The following is a 19,128-nucleotide window of genomic DNA, read 5'->3' as shown; positions in this document are numbered from 1 at the left end:
TTGTCGTCCCGCTCCACTCGTATTATTTTTGAACCCTACACTAATTAAAAATACTTGAACCCTACACTAATTAAATAACACCGTAACACGAAAGCAGGGAAAAAAATATGTAGAAAATAGTTATACAACGAAAAGAAAGACAAAGAAATTGAATGTATAAAATACTAATAAGAACAATCTTGAAATACTAATAGTTTGGAATTTGGTTTGTCTAGCTCAATATTAGGAGTCATGTTCTTTTCATGAGATATTTTCTTAATCTTATCTGGTTTAATTTGGGTGTACAGACAAATGGTGAAGTATTATTTTTATGAAAATATACGAATTTAATACACACAATAAATACGATATGATTTTGAAATTATCTATGAAGTTAATACTTACTGTAATTTTTTAATCTTGTGGATTGTAAAGTAGTGGTGGTGTTCTTTGTCTTGTTGATTTAAATGAGGGGAGCATGGGATTTGGTGAGATCACAATATATTATTCAAAAACAATTAATTAATTTTACTCAATTCTCTGGTTTGTTTCTTCGCTTAAACTAATCTTTGATTGACTTTGCATGTCTTTAGGTTTTTGATCAGATCCAATTCCATTTATTTATTTTATTTTTTAACATATACTATAAATTTCGTAAAACCAGCAGATTCAAGAAGCACACCCTTCTTGGTGTAACTGTTGATATCTTTAATGAAAATTTTCTCTTCTGTCATCATCAATATGGTCCAACCTGTAATTCTCTTATTCATCACTCTCTCTCTCTCTTTCCTCTTACAAACCAAATCTTGAAAACAAAAAAAAAACAAAACAAAACAGAGCAAAGTTCTCTATCTCTCTCTCTTTCTCTTGAGAGCTTCTTCCATGTCTGAAACCAACAAGCTTGAGTCTTCCTTTTAAATTCTCCTTTCTCTCTCTCTCTCACAAACCCATGAAATTTTCTCGGGAAAATATGTTCCCGGAAATCAAAACAACTCTGAGTTACCTCTCTCCTTCATCACTTCCACCACCACCACCACCACCACTCGAATCATCTTTATCTCTCCGATCCAACGGAACCTTCGATCTAAACAGCAAAATCAGTCCAAGCATTCTCTTGATAATCATAATCCTATCAATCATCTTCTTCATCTCTGGTCTCCTTCATCTTTTAGTCAGGTTCCTCCTCACACCATCGAGTAGAGACAGAGAAGATTACTTCGACAACGTCACAGCTCTTCAAGGCCAGCTTCAACAGCTTTTTCACCTCCATGATTCTGGAGTTGACCAATCCTTCATCGACACGTTACCTGTTTTCCATTACAAATCCATAATCGGTCTCAAGAACTACCCTTTTGATTGTGCGGTGTGTCTCTGTGAGTTCGAAACAGAGGACAAGCTCAGGCTTTTGCCTAAATGCAGCCACGCCTTTCACATGGATTGTATCGATACTTGGCTTCTCTCTCACTCAACTTGTCCCTTGTGCAGATCTAGTCTCCTCTCTGATCTCTCTTCTCACCAAGATCCTCGTTCTTCTTTCCTCCTCGTTCTCGAGTCCGCAAGTGATCATAGCTCGAGAGTGATTGGAGAAGGTGGTGCAGCTTGTGTGGCTACGAATGATGATAATGACGTGTCTAATGCTCATTCACATTCCAATTCTCATCTGAGCGGAAACAATGATCTTGGATTAACCCGGGTCGACTCGGGTCGTGACCCGGATGGTGAAATGGGTGGTTTGGTTGGAAAGGTTGTTCCTTTTGCGGTTAAGCTTGGGAAATTTAGGAATATAGATATAGGTGAAGGTAGTAGTAACAGCAACAACAACATTGGTAATAATAGTAGTACTTTAGATGAGAGGAGGTGTTTTTCAATGGGATCATATGAGTATATAATGGATGAAGAAACGGCTCTTAAGGTTCATGTTTCTACCAAGAAACCATCAAGCAAGAACCCTCGCTTGCCCGGTCATAGGACCGCTATGTCCGAATGCGGGTTTGATCCAACAGGGAGATTGAAATTCAATGGGAGCGGATCGATGAGAATCGCGGAAGAAGGGACGACCAAGAAGAATGTAGTAGAAAGAGAGAGCTTTTCAGTTTCGAAAATTTGGTTAAGGGGGAAGAAGGAGAAGCATAGTAAAGTTCAAGGCAAAGAGGATGGTTCATTGGTTTCTTCGTCTTCCGGAAGAACATTCTCATTCGGGTTATCGAATCAGCGGAGTCTTCAGGATGCGAAGATCGATAGCGGTTGTGAAGAAGATAATCAAAAGAGAGAGAACTCGGAGTCTTTGGAGACAAAAACACCATCTTTTGCTAGGAGAACTATGCTTTGGTTAGCAGGGAGACAAAACAAGGTTGTTCATTCTTCTTCTCCATCTAATGTCTAGTTTCTATATCTTTTTATTATTATTTTCCAAATTTAGTTTACTTTTTTTCAATTGTTTCTGTGTGTTAGTCATAAGTGCAAAACAGATGAATCATTGTAGAAACGTGGTGTGGAGGAGATATATATTTTTAGACATAGATTGAAAACATTTTGGTGCCCTCATATATTGTTTGGTAAATCTTTTTCAGTTCTTAAATATATGATATAACATTTAATAATAGTCGATTTAAGCTATCCATCTAACCAGAAAGGGACTCAATTAAATGTAACGAATGAGTGAATTAGACAGCAACTAAAAGTGCCAAAGATACAAACCATTTGTAATTTTGTATGATTCTTCTTCACGTGAAAGCTAATTGAAGAAACCGTAATACTTTCTAATGTGACTATATTAAACGGTGTGTAATGTATAGTTCATATTTGAGACAATTGTATTTTTGTAATCAGATTTCTTCAGATAAAATTCTGAATTTAGTGTTGGTAGGTAATAATTTCAGACCAAAGTTGGTCATCCATACTATATTTGTTCAGTAGAAACTGTTAACCATATGTTTGTATGATTAATATGAATTTTTCTCTTCAACAATAAAACAATTATTCATAAAGTTTATATTTGAGAAACAAACCATTATTCTAAGAATCTTGAAGGAATGAGTTTTCTCTTTGTTTATTTGGTTTTTATTTTCTTTCTTGTGGAGCATTAGATAAGAAGTGGGTGTGGTGGTAAGACAGTTGCATTGAATTAAGGCAATTGCTCATACAACAAAAGAGTGACATCTTAATTCTTGTGCGATGTTATACTACTACTGTGTATATGAATGTTTGTATGTGTGTGTATACATACGTATTTATGTTTTAGTGTTGAATGGCTAAAGTTTTGCATTAATTGATGAATTAATAAGGGGGCATGGAAGCAGTTGGGTTACATGCCCACTAGTCACTTAGTCTTTTATTGTATGACAACATACATATACTTTTATAACGTTAATAACATTGTTTTTTGTGCAAATTTAATTCATCCCAATTTTGAGAGAAGAAGAAAAATATACTAATAGTAAGAAGGAAAAAATAACCATATATGGCGTATCTTTCTATATTAGTGAGATACATGTTTTGGTGAAAGTGTTTCTTAGTTCTTGTTTGGACCATATGCTAGAATTTGAATGTCAAAAACATAATTCATATACTAGAACGTGAAGAAATATAGAGAGCTCTAAATAGTTTGAGACAACTTTGTCCTAATGTTTGACTAACCTACAAAATGAAAAGTCAGTCGTTTAGTTACATAATGATTTACTTCCTCCACAACAAACTACCAAAAAGAAAAAGTCAAGTAAGTCAGAAGAACTCACAAAGTCCTCAAAACATTAAAAATAGAAGACCACATGTCGTTTTGAATACGATAAAACGTCAAGCAGTGACGACATTTAGATTGGACTGGTTAACAAGAATGTTTACAAACCATTTCAAGAGTCCAATTAATGACAAACTGGGCTCGGCCTAATAATCTAATAAAATATCAAGCTTGCTGTTAAACTTTGGGCAGGGAAAAAATGAATGAACCGTGAAGAATAAGTGTTTTTTTTTTCCTTAGCAAAATATTAAATTATGCTGATTGATGGAACATGAAGTACATATAAAAAAGGAATGAGTTTTTTTTTTTTTTTTACACGTTGAGACTTATTGTTTGTTCGGTTCTACTATATATATCCTTTTCAGAAAAATGTCTAACGAAATAGCGCCTAGTCAGAAAAGAGTCATATATATTTGTTCTATAAGTTGGACAACGCATATGAGCTAATATCAATTCTTCTTGCAGAGTTGGACTCTAACTAAATGTATTACATCAAAACATATTTGAATTATTCCACTTTATGGTTGAGCTGTTGTATATCAACGAATAAAATTGAACCGGATATGATGTATTCCCCACATATGGTTTTCCTATTCTTGTATTAAACAACAGTTGTCTTTTTTCTTCTTTTAAACGACAAAACTTGCCAAGAAAAGCAATCGAAGTCATAAGACATATTAAACCTCTATAACAGTAACAAAATTAAATGCAACCGAACGACAATTATAACCATAAGAAACAAAATTGCTAACAAATGCTTTAATCAAACCACCATTAAGTAGCAGAAACTTTCTATAAGCGTCGTATAAATTTCTTATGTACAAAATGGCTTACTATAAGATCTCTCCATCCTCGTATGAAAATTTCAATATTTGGACTAATATACGGTTTCTAACAACCAGCAATGATCCGAGAAAGGTCATGCTTTCACACAAATAATCTCCGTAAAAATATAAAAATATCATTTACTGCTCATTTCCGGCCTCAGCAGCATCAACAATACTCCTCATAACATTCACTTGCGTTTGAAGCGACACAATGTAGTCTAAAGTTTCTTGTAGCAACAATACGTCATTGCTCATTAACTCTCCACCGGGGACAACGTTTCTCAACCCTTGAGTCCGTCTCTTGACGAGCCTCTTAGCTTTTTCTGCTGCCTCTTCGCTTGCTGATTTTGCTTTCCTCCTCAAGATATTCTTGCTTCGTCTCACGATCTTCCTATGGCAAACAACCTTCTTAGGCAACTTCTTGTTGATTAAAGCTTCTGCTTTGATGCCGGAGAGCATCTGACGTACGAGGAAGTTGTCCTCGGTAGCGGTTTTCTGGATTAGGGCTCGGCTCCAACAAGTTGTTCCTTTTCTTAGAGACGCCATGGCAACATCTGCGGAGAGCTTTATTGCTTTCTTTCTCTCGGAGACGCTCGCGTTGTCTATCGAAGGACGACAAACTTGAAGACCCATTTGCCATTTCTTTAGGAATTCTTCATTCATTGAGCTCGTAGGCTGCATCCTATTAAATCCTAATCAAGTAAGAAAATATACACAATTGTGAGTAATTCTATTCAGTAAAAATAAATATAAGTATAATAAAGTAATCATCCATGATGCACATACATCAAATCATAATCACCAGGTTATTTTTCCGTTTAGGGTTCCTTATCATAACCAAAAGAGACATGAACACATACCTTTTTAAAGAAATTTGTATTTCTTCAAGTGTCGTCAAAGATTGGTAAGAACAAATCTGCCGTCACCTCACGAATTCGTGAACTCGACGAGAGAGATAGAAAGAGAGGTAAGGGAAAGAGAAAGGAGAAGGAAAGGGGCTATTTTAATTGTTTCAAAAGGAGAGGGAAAATGGTGGGGGCAATAGGAGATAGGAGAAGCACATGCATGCACATGCTGTCCATGGCCCACGTTTCCTTTTGTATTACCCTATAATTTAGGAAACTTTTGTCGATTATTATTTGTTTCCGCCGAAAATTTGTGATGATGTATTAAGTTTTGCAATTATATTTGTATGCGGATGATCATGTTCATGTTTATATATAACGTTTTATGCGTATCTTCGTTTGTTTTCTATCAACTGCGCAACTTCATTGGGTGGGGGGTGTATTCTTTATCACACTAAGTGACCAGTATAACTATCTCGCGCTGAATATAATATGTTAATATGTATGTAAGTTTATCTAACATATAATCTCTGTCTGGCAACCTTATCAATCAGCGCTGTCGATCACGACATTATATAAGCACGCGAAATAATGTAGATTATCTTTGAATTGGTGTCATTACTTAATTAGAACACAATAGCGGAAACATTTATCTCAATTTTGAGAATTAATATGTTAAAGAACGTAAAGTATTACGTACAAGTTGTGATTCTCCAATGTTGCATATTGAGACCTAGCTCCATCAACATTATAATTTTATACCTACCATGGATTAAATAGTCTGTTTGATTATAAATTGTTAGGCCCGTCCATCATAACGAAAAGGTTATATCAAATTAAACGTGTATAACTAGTAATCAATGCATTAATGGATGCTTGTTTATAATATATAGCTGATTCTGACGATTGTGAGTGCGTGGATGTCATGGTTATTTTCTGTTAATGTAATCTGTTCACTTTATCGAGTAAACTTCAGTTTGATTATTGTCAAACGATGAGTGAATCTGTGAATGATATTTATAAATGATCATAGTAGGATTTTAGTGATAAATTATACCGATCAATATTATCATCCCAACCAATTATTGATCAATAATATATATACATAAAAAAATAAAATTCTCAAATTTTATTATTCCTTTCACTGCACACCGTGTTTACACACGGTGAATTATTTCACTTTTGTTTTCATGCTAATAGTGATACATTCACAACTACGTATCAAATAGTATGAAACTGATCATGGTCACGACAATAACTGTGCCATAACTTTTTAAACACACATACAACAACAAATAACATCAAGGGTTTTAGTGGTGAAAACGTGGCGATCCGCAAACTTTGGGAAAGGCTGGTTTTGAGAAAAGAAACAATAATAATTGTTGACAAAAAGAAATTAAAAATACTTTGGATATTTAAATCGAGAAAACGAAAAATGATACTGATAGATGTGCATGAATATAAGACATGGATGATAGTGATATTAATAGATTCATGTGAATATATATAGAGAAGTTGATGTTTTATACTAATAAATAAAGAAGGAGAAATAGTTTTGATATATAACTAAAATTTGTTTTTGTCGAACAAAATACATCGAACATGGATCGTCGTCTGGTGTGTGAGAGAATTTATTTTCCAATGGATCTCCGTAATTTACGGGAATCTCAACAATCATTCTCCAAACTCTCTACACGCCCACCATCTCATGTCGTCACTAGGCTGTCCAAATTTATTTTGTGCCTTAAAACATCCGATACATACCTTACGACGTCGTTACGGGGCAATGCTAGCTCTTACACGCACGCGTCCACCGAAGCGCGCATGTGCACACGTGGAGGGACCCTTGTCGATCAGGAATGAGGGACCTATTGGTTCATCTTTTACAATTTTTTTCGCTCACCAAGGAGTGTATTCAACGGTGGTCCTCATTTCTTGTCTCTGAGAGGGACGGCTGTGATATGATTCAACTTCATTTGACACGTAAGAAATTCAGATTTACTGACAGGTCGATTGTTATAATAGTTTGATAATTTTCCAATATTTGAGGATTGGTTGTACGTACAATCAAGTTGTTTTTAGTATTTTGAATCTAGAACACCAATTCTGATCTACATAGATATATCTCGTACTTGAATTCGCAAAAGACCTTTGGGATTGACATTGCAGAATAATTTTTATCGAGGTAACTGTAGACATATGTAGCTAAAGTATATAAATAATGTTTGAGATCATTGGTGGCGTGGCTGATAATTTACTTTCATCACTCATCATGGTGATTAGATAGAAGAAATCAAGAGAGAACATAGAATGGTTCATTATTAAGAAAAGAAAGAAAAAAAATGGAATTAACCTAGACTTTTAACTCTTGGACGTAATCAAGATCAGAGAACATAAAAGTCATGAGGGGATAAATCTAGAGTTTTAACTATTAGATGACATTAAAATGTAATGCATATGTTTATTAAAATATCATGTTTTATTCATAATCAAATGTATTAATCAAATGAAAAACTGATATCAGATATTAAGGAAGGCTAGAACATTGTATAATCTGAAACGAAGAAATATGTTTTAAAATTTAATATAATCAGTTTTAAATATAATCATAATGTTACCGATTAACTATTTCTCATTCAACTTTATCTGATATACTTAAGATAAATTTATACTATAGGTAGGCCATGTGAAATAATTTGAAGTTAAAAGGTACAACCGACGGAATAGTGAGTGGATTAGCTTCATCTTTCATGGTATCTACTATCAACTATTTACGAGTCTACGACCGATACAGACCAAAAGTCAATTAAAGTACGTAACTGTTTATAATTTGAATTGGATAATACTTTGGAGTGTAATATAAAATCAACAAACATAATCTTCTTTTAATGATATGTTTGTCCCCTTAAATCAAGGGAAGATTAGTGGCTTCTTCCGTACTCTTCCAAGGACAAAGTGAAAAATTATCCTTCTCTTATATTACTTAATACTAGCTAAAGTAGTTTTTTTATCGGAGAAGTTTGAAAAGCTTAGTTAGGAATTAAGACTTTACTACGAAGCAATACATAATAATAAAAACGTCATTGTATATATGTTTGCAAATGGCAACACAACGTACTAACCAAATAAGCATTGTCAAACATGTTAAAACAAGATTCGGGTGTACATCATGAAAAACAAATTACAACGAAACATAATTTTGAATTGTAATTGAAATTCTGCTAGTTGCTAATCGATGTTGGAGGAGTGGTTTTTTACTTGTTTTCCACATGGGAAGTTTCTCTCCTCTCGTATAACGATGACATTTAATACTACACGATGAGACTTTAATTTGGACTGCCTTTATCATGCTCTAAGACTAAGTTCCTTTAATGCTCTAAGATTTGCAACAAAATACATATTTTGGCCAGAAACATGCATTATATCTATTGTACATCCTTCTCAGTGGGATTCAATGAGCTCAGCTTTCCGTAGTTACTTTAGCGGAAGGAGGTCTCAGGTAAAGTGACCTTCTCTCGCATATATTTGTTCTGGTATCGCCTACTTTGTTATCGAGGATCCCTCTCTTTGCACCAAAAAATGATCAATTGTTAAAATGTGAACTTATAATACAAAGGATCATTAGCAGAAAAGGGTTTTAGACATCTAAATATTTATCATTTGCACGAATATTAAGTAGAGAAAAGTCAAATAAAAACATCTAGTTAAACAAAATAAACTTAAAATCTTAAACAAGTGATTAATAATATGGTAATTCTTAAATCGCGTTTTGCAATTGTGAAAGGACCAGCACATTTTTTGGAAAAACTGTGATCATGATATAATGACTACACATATAATTTTGCATTACATGATAATTAAGGATAAGTGTGATCTTAATGCACCAATTGAAGTTGAGAAATAATGAAAATTTATTTTTAAAATGTTTTGTACTAATGTTTTAGTTTTTAAGTAAACATAATCTTTTAAAAGTAAATGGTTATCCCAAAAATTAATAGCAAAATAAAAATATAATAAATTTATAATATTCATTTAGGAGTAAAAAAATAAAGGTACGTAACCATAAGAGTAAATCTCTATTCTATTTTTAGAGATCTCTATATTTAGAAGAAAATATAGAAGCAGTTATTGGAGATGGGATGGTGTAACTGTAACATGAACATATATCGAGAACATTGAGAGCAAAAAGTGAGATTCACAAGGAGAGAGATAGGATAGGAGACAGAAGAGATGGGGAAGATAGAGGAGTACAAGCCGGTAATGGCGCTGACTATGATTCAAGTGAGTTATGCAGGAGTGACTCTTTCTGCAAGAGCTACTTTGGTTAATGGATTAAGCCCTCGGGTTTTTATCCTTTATAGGCAAGCCTTTGCAACCATTTTCATCTTCCCATTTCTCTATTTCTCCAGGTAATATTAAAATCACCCGTCTCCCCCAAACGGAAATGTGAATTTATAATTTGTTTAAGTTATATTTCCTTCAAAGTCACCCTTCTCTATATTCCCTAAATGACAATGTAAATTTCCATTTTTTGAACTGAGTCACATCTCATGTAGATTGTTCCAACTTTTGATATATGTAAGACTCTAAGTCTCTAACATAGTTAATTCTTCTGGTTACGCTGTGTCTTTATAATTTGTGGATTGTAGGAGAAAATCAGAGATAGCTATTTCATCTTTGGATCTAAGGAGTTTCTCTTTAATATTTTTGGTCTCGCTTATAGGGTAAGTGTATATATATATATATATATATATAAGTTTTAATTTAGATTTCTTAGGACTTATTCTTATTATTTGCGTGCAGCCTTACCGTCAATCAAAATCTGTACCTTGAAGGTCTTTACTTAACTTCATCGTCCATGGGAAGTGCCGTTAGTAACATCATTCCTGCAATCACTTTCCTAATCTCATTTCTCGCCGGGTATATGCATATACATTTATATGGAAATTGTGAAAAACGAGATTGATGTGTTAGTGTAACTAATATTGTTTCTGATCTTTAGATACGAGAAAGTGAATCTCCGGGATATAAGAAGCTTAGCCAAGATTGCAGGGACGATCCTCTGTGTAGCAGGAGCGGTCTCCATGACTCTGCTTCGTGGACCAAAGATTCTCAACTCAGAATCAGCTATACCGCTAGCTCAATCGGTAATGGGACATATTCTTAAAGACCAGAACATGTGGTTGGTTGGTTGTTTGTTCTTGTTCTCTAGCACTCTTTGCTGGGCCTTTTGGCTTATACTTCAGGTAAACTTCATTAAATAAACCAAATATCATAAAACTTTTTTTTTTGTAAAGTTTCTTGCCTTGCAAGAAAAGTGAACTCTGTTTCAACAAAACCCTAGGTACCAATCTCTACCTACTATCCAGATAACCTCTCTTTATCAGCATGGATGTGTTTATTCGGAACAATACAATGTGCGATTGTCACTTTCTTCCTGGAGAAGGACTCAAACGCTTGGATTCTTCATTCCTACTCCGAGTTTGCCACATGTCTCTATGCAGTACGTACATACGACATTTCTCTGTTTTTTTTACTAAGCAAATATTCTAATCATGAAATGCGTTTGTAAGGGAATTGTGGCGTCGGCACTTTCGTTTACGGTCCAAGCTTGGGCTATATCAAAGAGAGGTCCTGTGTTCGCTGCACTGTTTAATCCTCTCTGTACAGTAATTGTCACAATCTTGGCTGCTCTGTTCTTCCAAGAAGAGATTTACACTGGAAGGTAAGAACATTAATTCTCTTTAAACACTACTACAATCCATACACATAAAATGTTTTATCTTTTTTTTTCTGATATTTTGAAATAGTTTGATCGGAGGATTAGGGGTGATAATGGGACTTTACATTGTGCTATGGGGTAAAGCAAAAGATGTCATGGTGAATCAAGAACAGATGAGAGACAATGATCAGAACTCAGAAGTGAATATTCATATCGAAGATTCTTCAAACACAACAATCTGTAACAGAGATCTGAAGAACCCTCTTCTTTCCAAACACAAATCAACAGACGAAATTCAAACACATGAACAAGTAAACTAATTCAAGATTCTTCCATTCTTCTGTTTTGAAAGCTGCATGATTTATTAATGAAAAACGTAATACATGCATGATTTATTAATGAAAAATCAAAGTCTAGCTTAAACATACTCTCCTAACGCAAAAAAAAAACCCTGCGAAATCATGGATTGTTGAAACCATTGGAACGTGCATATAGAACTCTCTTCTCGCTTGACGCTTGTTGATCCGGAATGCGCAACATCCCATACCGTAGACGACAATGAGGATTCTAAGGAAGACAATGTTGACAGTCGCAACTATTTTCCATGAGCTGTTAAGGTTGTCTGTGAGACCGGCCACTTAGCTTGGCAAATGGCAATTGTAGCTTCTATTACTGGCTGTCCCACAGTTGGCAATCTGAGTTTTTATGTGTTCCTAACGTTTTTTTCCAAGTCGTTGGGCTTATGTAAAGTGATAAAGTAATATTAATGTCGTTAACTGATTTATTTAACGAAGGTTGAGAATAATATTAATTGAACGGCCAGTTAGGGTATCATTACGATTGCATTTCAATAATATTAATTGCTCTTCTTCTTGATCTGTAGAGGCAGATATTCTTATTCATTAGATCGATGCATGAGATCGTATAAGTGCATGACTGCATGTGGTACACTTATTAATAATTTAATTGATCAAATAATCAAACAAAATACAACAAACTGTGGAAAGAGCTGTCATGTTAAGATGATCAGATCTCTGGTACTAGGATCCAATGTCCAAAAAAACTACTTAAGGTTTTAAAAAGGATTTTTACAGAATATGCCATTATTCAGACTTTTTTGGATTTGCCATTTTGTTTCAACTATTTTAGATTTATCATTTTTGTCACTAAAAAAAAAATAAACATTTGGAAAAATTTATTCGTACAATACATACTTAATAACAAATACTATATCGTAAGAAAAAATGTTACCAACAAGCTTCAAGTATAATGTGTAAATTTGTGTGTTTTAAATCTTAAAAAGTGACAAATCCATAAAATTATAACCAAAAATAGCAAAATCTACAAATGTCAGTAAAAAAACAACTGTGTCATAATTGATTAATTTTAAAATTTGTCAGGTAGAAACATTAAAAATGCCATGTTAATAAAAGTTTTTTTTATGAATGGAGTCAAGAAACTGTAGTTTTTTTGAAAAATGTAGACGGTTTCAAGTAGCCACATATAAATAAAGTGATATATATATAGAGATTGTTGGTAACTAAAAATCAATCATAAAACGAAAAGTTGCAATATATTACAACGCTATAGAACATTAGAATGTTTCAAAAGAAAAACTACTGGTGTTTGAAATGGTGTGTAGACCAAGCGTATTGACTATCAACCAGTTACCTTATGTGGAAACTCAAAAGTTATATATACCTATTTGGATAAGATTCAAAAACAAGACAGTCCACTAGAAGATGTTGAAGAAGTTCAAGGATACTTGAAAAACATACTTGCTTTGAGTAATAGTCTCCATAAATTTAAATTTATTAGTAGAAATTATAATGTATTGGCTGATACACTAGTAAAAAAGACTAGAGTTAAGAATTCTCCTTTGGTCATCTCTTGGATTTGTTAACGTTGAACAAACGATGTATTTAACCCTTTATAATAGAAATGTTGGCCGACAAAAAAATAAAATAAAATAAATGGTGTGTAGTCGCTATAAAGCATATATAACAGTTTAGTCACAAAAGTAAATTACTTTACAAGAACTTCAAATGTTTAATGTTTTCAAAAGTTTATATACTATTTCAGTATTTTAATATACTTTCTAGCTCTGCCGCACATGCTGACATGCATGCTATCAAGTCGTGGAAACACATTCGAATTTCTTTTTTCTTTTAACAAAACTAAACCAACTCTCTATTGGTCTTGATCGAGAGGCAGAATTTGATTGTACTTTTGTACAACTTCGAATTTAAACATAACATAACACAAAAAAATATCCGAAAATGGCTTTCTTTCGTGAAGAACTTGCTACTCCCAAAACAAAAGATGATATGGCGTCGCTCGAGTACATCCAACTTCGACTAAAAACCAAATGAATAAATTAAAACCACAATATGACAAAGAAGTCGTATTTGCCAACCTAATAAAAACATTATTTGTTAAGCATCTACATAATTTAACTATCACTATGATGACTAATAGTTTATGTATAATTTAATAAGATCCTCCGAGCACTATAAACACTTCTACACATAACATGAACATATATAGAGAACGCAGAGAGAAAAAGTAAGATTCACAAGGAGAGAGACAGAGTGAGAAGAGATGGGGAAGATAGAGGAGTACAAGCCGGAAATGGCGATGATTATGATCCAACTGTGTTATGCAGGAGTGACTCTATTTGCAAGAGCTACTTTGGTTAATGGATTAAGCCCTCGGGTTTTTTATCCTCTATAGGCAAGCCTTTGCAACCATTTTCATCTTTCTATTTCTCTACTTCTCCAGGTAATTAAAAATCATCCCTAAGCTAATTTAATTAGCTTCTAAATCACCTATTTCTATATCCCCTAAATGAAAATGTGCATTTGCAATTTGTAAAATTTCATTGGCTTTAAACTCAAAATCAATCTCATATAAATTGTTTATTCACATCACATCTCATTGTTAATTATTATCATTACTATGTGTCTTTTTTTGGGATTGTAGGAGAAAATCAAAGATAGCTATAGCATCTTTGGATCTAAAGAGCTTTTCTTTAATATTTGTGGTCTCGCTTATAGGGTAAGTGTGTATATAAGTTGAAATTTTTATTTCTTAAGAACTCCAGATAGATGAATTTTAAACTGATTCGTATTATTAATTTGCTTTGCAGCGTTACAATCAATCAAAATCTATACCTTGAAGGTCTTTACTTAACTTCATCGTCCATGGGAAGTGCCGTTGGTAACATCATTCCTGCAATCACCTTCCTCATCTCGTTTCTCGCCGGGTATATGCATATACACATACGGAAATTGTGATTGATGTGTGTTATACTAATTATTTCTGTTATTTAGATACGAGAAACTGAATCTGCGGGATATAAGAGGCTTAGCCAAGATTGCAGGAACGATCCTCTGTGTAGCAGGAGCTGTCTCCATGACTATGCTTCGTGGACCAAAGATTCTCAACTCAGAATCAGCTTTACCGCTAGCAAAATCGGTATTGGGAAATGTTCTTAAAGACCAGAACATGTGGTTAGTTGGTTGTTTGTTCTTGTTCTCTAGCACTCTTTGCTGGTCATTTTGGCTTATACTTCAGGTAAAATTCACTAAACAAACCATAGAACATAAACTTGTTTTTTGGTAAGGTTTCTTGTCTTACAAGGGAAGTGAACTCTGTTTCAACAAAACCCTAGGTGCCAATCTCTACCTATTATCCAGATAACCTCTCTTTATCAGCATGGATGTGTTTATTTGGAACAATGCAATGTGCGGTTGTCACTTTCTTCCTTGAGAAGGACTCAAACGCTTGGATTCTTCATTCCTACTCCGAGTTTGCCACATGTCTCTATGCAGTACGTGCATACAACATTTCTCTGTGTTTTTGATTTTTTTATTAAATCTAATCATGAAATGTGTTTTGTAAGGGAATTGGGGCGTCGGCACTTTCATTTACAGTCCAAGCATGGGCTATATCAAAGAGAGGTCCGGTGTTCTCTGCGCTGTTTAATCCTCTCTGTACAGTCATTGTCACAATCTTGGCTGCTCTGTTCTTCCAAGAAGAGATTTACACTGGAAGGTACGAAAATTAATACTCTAAAGAAAAACTTAAGATTACTACAATCCATAAACATAATCTGTTATATCTTTTTGGAATAGCTTAATCGGAGGACTAGGGGTTATAATGGGACTTTACACTGTGTTATGGGGTAAAGCAAAAGATGTCATGATCAATCACGAACAGAACAAAGACAATGATCAGAACTCAGAAGTGAAGATTCATATCGAAGATTCTTCAGAGACAGCAATCTGTAACGGAGATCTGAAGAATCCTCTTCTCTCCAAAAACAAATTAACAGAAGAAATTCAAACACATGAACAACTAAAATAAATCAAGATTCTTCCATCTGTTTCATAAATTTTGAAATCTGTTTTACTTTAATAAATAAACGTAATACGATTTTATTAATGAAAAATCAAAAGTCTAGCTTAAAAGAAGACTAACATACTCCTAACGAAAATAAAACAAACGACTAAATCAAGGATTGTTGAAACCACTGGGACGGGCATATCTCTCTTCTCGCTTGTTGTTCCGGAAGGCGCAACATCCCATACCATAGACGATAATGAGGATTATAAGGAAGACAATGTTGACAATCGCAGTTCTTTTCCACGAGGTGTTAAGGTTGTCTATGAAACCGGCCTTGCAGGCTTTGCAATTGTAGCATAGCTTCTCTTTCTGGCTGTCCCAAAGTTGACAATCTGAGTTTTTATTTGTCTCTGAAGTTTTGTTCCAAGTCGTTGGGCTTATGTAGGTGAAGTTACAGTCATTAGAAGGCTTGCAGCAACCAGACTGTAAACAAAAACAAACAAATCAAGATTAATTCAATCATAGAAACTCATGATCCAAACGATTAGGTTAGATTAATTGTAACTTATGAACCCTAATTACTGAACTTTTTGAGCCATCCCTTGAAATCAATTGGAGTCAAGGATTTTCAGAAATGGTTACCTGAAGAGAAGTGAGATGTTCTTTGTAGAAAGCAGAAACAGGCTCAAGATCAGAGAAGCGAGAACAGATCTTGCTCTCGTAAACACAGCTTCTAATGTTGCTCCAGTGTTTAGCGTTGTTGACACGCTTCTGCAACCAATCAGAGTAAGCCTCAAGCCTATACTCTTTCTAAGCCTTTCCAGGGATAGTTTCGCCGGAGCCTTTGCTAGTGACGACAAAGGCAAAGATGGTGAAACAGAGAATAGTGATGATCAAGAAGAACATCACAAAAAGATAGAACCAGAGTAGCCACGTCACTCTGCAGCAAGATCCCACGACTCCAGCGATTGCAACTATCGTGAGGAAAGCGCCGAGAGCGATCATGGGTTTGTCGAGGAACCGCTCGCATTGCGTCGAGCCGTTAGCGCTGAGCCAGATTCCGGTTATGAGTATGGGAACCGAGGAGAGGAGGACGAAGAAGTTGAGTATTCCTACGAGGGTGTTAGTAAAACGTACCATGGTGAGATGATGATTGAAGAAAGAAGAATCAAAGATTTGGAGAAACCAAAGAAATGGATCTGTGTTGTGATGGTTGTGTGATTAGGTTTGGAAGGGTGAATTTGGATTTATAAAGTGGGAAGTGAAACGCGTAGAGGAGGAGGAAGGTGAAGAGATTTGTAAAGAACTTTCTTTATTGCCTTATATGGCTACACGACGAGTACTAATGTCTCTTCTTCGTCAAATGGTTTCAAAACGTTTTGTACTTTTGAGTTTTGAGTAATGTTTTCTTAAGGAATGTCTCAATAACTCTCACGTGCTTTCGAATGAGTGATTTAAAGTTTTAAGATCTATAAAATCTCAGTTATTGTTGTAAGAATCACTAAGAATATTTTTTTTTACAGATCTCTTTCCATATTTTTTTGATGGTCACAATCTCCGGAAATTCATTAAAGTGGTATATCGACATTGTGTCACATATGACTTAACGTGTGAAAGAGCTGATCTTTTTTTGCATGATTTCCACACGTATTTCCTTTTTTTCAATAGATTGGAAACATTGTGAATTTGTGATTGTAGAAAATTTATATACGACGTTACACTATAATCCCATTAATCTCAACAATAGACTGATGATAGACACGTCAAATTGATCTTGAGATGTTTCGTTTGGTACAATCTCGATCTTCATATATTGAGGAAATATACAGTATATAATACTCTCTCTGTTTCAAAATATAAGATGTTTTGAGTGAAAGCACACAGATTAAGAAATAATCATTTTAAAAAAGTTCAACCAATCATAAACAAGACTGCATAAAATAAATAATAAAAAGTAGAAAAGTAATCAAAAAGTAAATTAAAAAGTTGAAAACATCTTATATTATGAAACAAAGAAAAACCTCTAAAACATTTTATATTATGAAACAGAGGGAGTAATTATAAAGATTGGGATATACATATATAGATTAATATAGAATAAGAAATATCTATGTAATTAAATGTTTGCATAAAATAAGAAAGGTAAAAGGAAAAAAAAAAGTGTTAGAAAAACAACATACGATAGCGTAACAGAATAAAGTGTGATCCCATTTGTATGAATCTATGATACAGTAAATTATATGTATGCAAAACCTCTTCAATGCATGTGAATAGTTATCACGAGACCATAGTCCCTAAAAAACTACGATTAGAAAATGTATTTGGATTACCATAACACCCAGCTCTCTGCGTATATCCGTAAACACAAAGAACTTATAAGGAACCAATCTTCATTAATACAATAATATATAGCGACTAAAATTAACAGTTTCATTATAATAGGAGTGCACTAAATCATATGTCGACCGTAAATATACAATCAAATGTAAATTCCCCTGTCAAATATCAGTTAAATCAGAGAAAAATTTACAATCTACGATTTCCTCAACATCCCTTGAATAGTAGATTGTCTATGCTGACTATGCAACATTATAGGCTATAGCCTTGCTAAAATTTAGATATATGTGATCAACCAACCTTTCGAATGCAAAACCTATTAAAATTAAGTTGCAAAACTTCTATGAAATTTGAGCTCTACCAAAGCATAGATGAGCTTCTTCTATAATCGTCGTACGTTTCCGTTGAACTCTGATGGAGTAGTCTTCAATTATCTTTTCCCTACGCAAAAAAAATTGTTATTCGCTCAAGAAAAAAAAAACTATCTACAGTATATCCCTCTTGATTTAGACCGAAGAATAAACCTAAGCTAGTTTGGTTTTGTTAACCAAACCGAACGGGTTTCCTCGATTCAGAAAAACCAACACAAAATGTAAATTTCCTGTGTATAAAAATAAAATCTTCAATTGGCTGAGGTCAGATCGAGCATGACCGGAATTTTCCGATTTGTTGCATATATAGATATCTACGTAATGGTCAAAGCCGACAAGCATAACCCATGACACAATGATTATAAAATCCTTGCCTATACGGGATATAAAATGAAAATCATATGTTCCACAGCTGCGCATATGCATCATTTGTATATGCAATATTAGAGCGTAACCGACCTAAATTAAACTACATCGTCTAAAAAAATTTATCATTCTTAAAATTATGTTACTTGTTTTTATCAGACTTCAAGTTTGGAAAAAGGATACTTCCAATAGGTTTCCAATACATATGGATGTTGAAACAATAGTAATTAGAAGGGAAACTCGTACACCCTTTCCTCTCTTTGCATAATACAAATGATATAATTAGGGTGTGTAGATTAGTAGTACTGTACTGTCGGTGGAGAAGATAACGTGGCATTGAGTACTTCACAGCTGGACCGTAAGATTACGACTCCTATCCTACAATTAAATTCCTCAGCCGATCCAACGGTTACCGTACACCTTTTTTTAATCAACTCTCGTCTTAGTCGTCCCCACCCACCACTTACATCAACAAAAATATATATATTACCTTCACTTTCTCTGCTGTCCTACTCTCCCCAGCTGTCGAGAGATATTCCTAATTTCTTTTTAATTAATTAGCCCTCCAATGATCCCGTAACAACTAGTACTACTAATT

At 34.2% G+C, this 19,128-nt stretch overlaps 1 protein-coding gene and 4 pseudogenes across 6 annotated transcripts; 3 read left to right on the top strand and 2 right to left on the bottom strand.

Annotated features, from left to right (window-relative positions):
• The first annotated feature begins 644 nt into the window (after positions 1–644).
• On the top strand, positions 645–2,523 carry LOC104717157 (RING-H2 finger protein ATL13 pseudogene; annotated as a pseudogene). Its single transcript, XR_015567770.1, has one exon. The product of XR_015567770.1 is annotated as an RING-H2 finger protein ATL13 pseudogene (transcript).
• Positions 2,524–4,473: 1,950 nt separating this feature from the next.
• LOC104717156 (transcription factor IBH1-like 1 pseudogene) lies at positions 4,474–5,556 on the bottom strand (annotated as a pseudogene). Its single transcript, XR_015568325.1, has 2 exons — positions 5,403–5,556; positions 4,474–5,234 (listed from the first exon to the last, which is right to left on the bottom strand). The product of XR_015568325.1 is annotated as a transcription factor IBH1-like 1 pseudogene (transcript).
• Positions 5,557–9,517: 3,961 nt separating this feature from the next.
• On the top strand, positions 9,518–11,515 carry LOC104720055 (WAT1-related protein At4g30420-like). 2 transcript variants are annotated; one of them, XR_015569103.1, is made up of 7 exons: positions 9,518–9,796; positions 10,037–10,111; positions 10,191–10,307; positions 10,390–10,633; positions 10,757–10,890; positions 10,961–11,112; positions 11,198–11,515. XR_015569103.1 is itself a non-coding variant. In XM_010438024.3 (7 exons), exons 1-7 carry the CDS (start codon positions 9,618–9,620, stop codon positions 11,427–11,429), a joined length of 1,158 nt encoding a protein of 385 aa, XP_010436326.1. In that variant the 5' UTR covers positions 9,534–9,617; the 3' UTR covers positions 11,430–11,515. The 2 variants fall into 2 exon arrangements, 1 of the variants encoding a protein (XP_010436326.1); XM_010438024.3 differs by having other exon boundaries at positions 9,534–9,796; positions 10,732–10,890.
• Positions 11,516–13,642: 2,127 nt separating this feature from the next.
• LOC104717155 (WAT1-related protein At4g30420-like) lies at positions 13,643–15,562 on the top strand (annotated as a pseudogene). Its single transcript, XR_015568172.1, has 7 exons — positions 13,643–13,890; positions 14,092–14,166; positions 14,258–14,374; positions 14,442–14,685; positions 14,783–14,941; positions 15,014–15,165; positions 15,246–15,562. The product of XR_015568172.1 is annotated as a WAT1-related protein At4g30420-like (transcript).
• Positions 15,452–16,716, bottom strand: LOC104717154 (tetraspanin-9-like; annotated as a pseudogene). Its single transcript, XR_015568173.1, has 2 exons — positions 16,099–16,716; positions 15,452–15,939 (listed from the first exon to the last, which is right to left on the bottom strand). The product of XR_015568173.1 is annotated as a tetraspanin-9-like (transcript).
• Between the last annotated feature and the right edge of the window lie 2,412 nt (positions 16,717–19,128).

Source organism: Camelina sativa, chromosome 10 (assembly GCF_030686135.1).
Source record: "Camelina sativa cultivar CO46 ecotype springtype chromosome 10, ASM3068613v1".
NCBI lineage: Eukaryota > Viridiplantae > Streptophyta > Magnoliopsida > Brassicales > Brassicaceae > Camelina > Camelina sativa.
The sequence above is the reverse complement of the archived record's forward strand: the minus strand, read 5'-3'. Positions and strand labels throughout refer to the sequence as shown.

Excerpts from the sequence above, each read along its gene's own strand:
- LOC104720055 (XM_010438024.3), top strand. The coding sequence starts at position 9,618 with ATGGGGAAGATAGAGGAGTACAAGCCGGTAATGGCGCTGACTATGATT. Across the intron at positions 10,308-10,389 it reads CTAATCTCATTTCTCGCCGG|ATACGAGAAAGTGAATCTCC; the intron begins GTATATGCATAT and ends TCTGATCTTTAG. Across the intron at positions 11,113-11,197 it reads GAAGAGATTTACACTGGAAG|TTTGATCGGAGGATTAGGGG; the intron begins GTAAGAACATTA and ends ATTTTGAAATAG.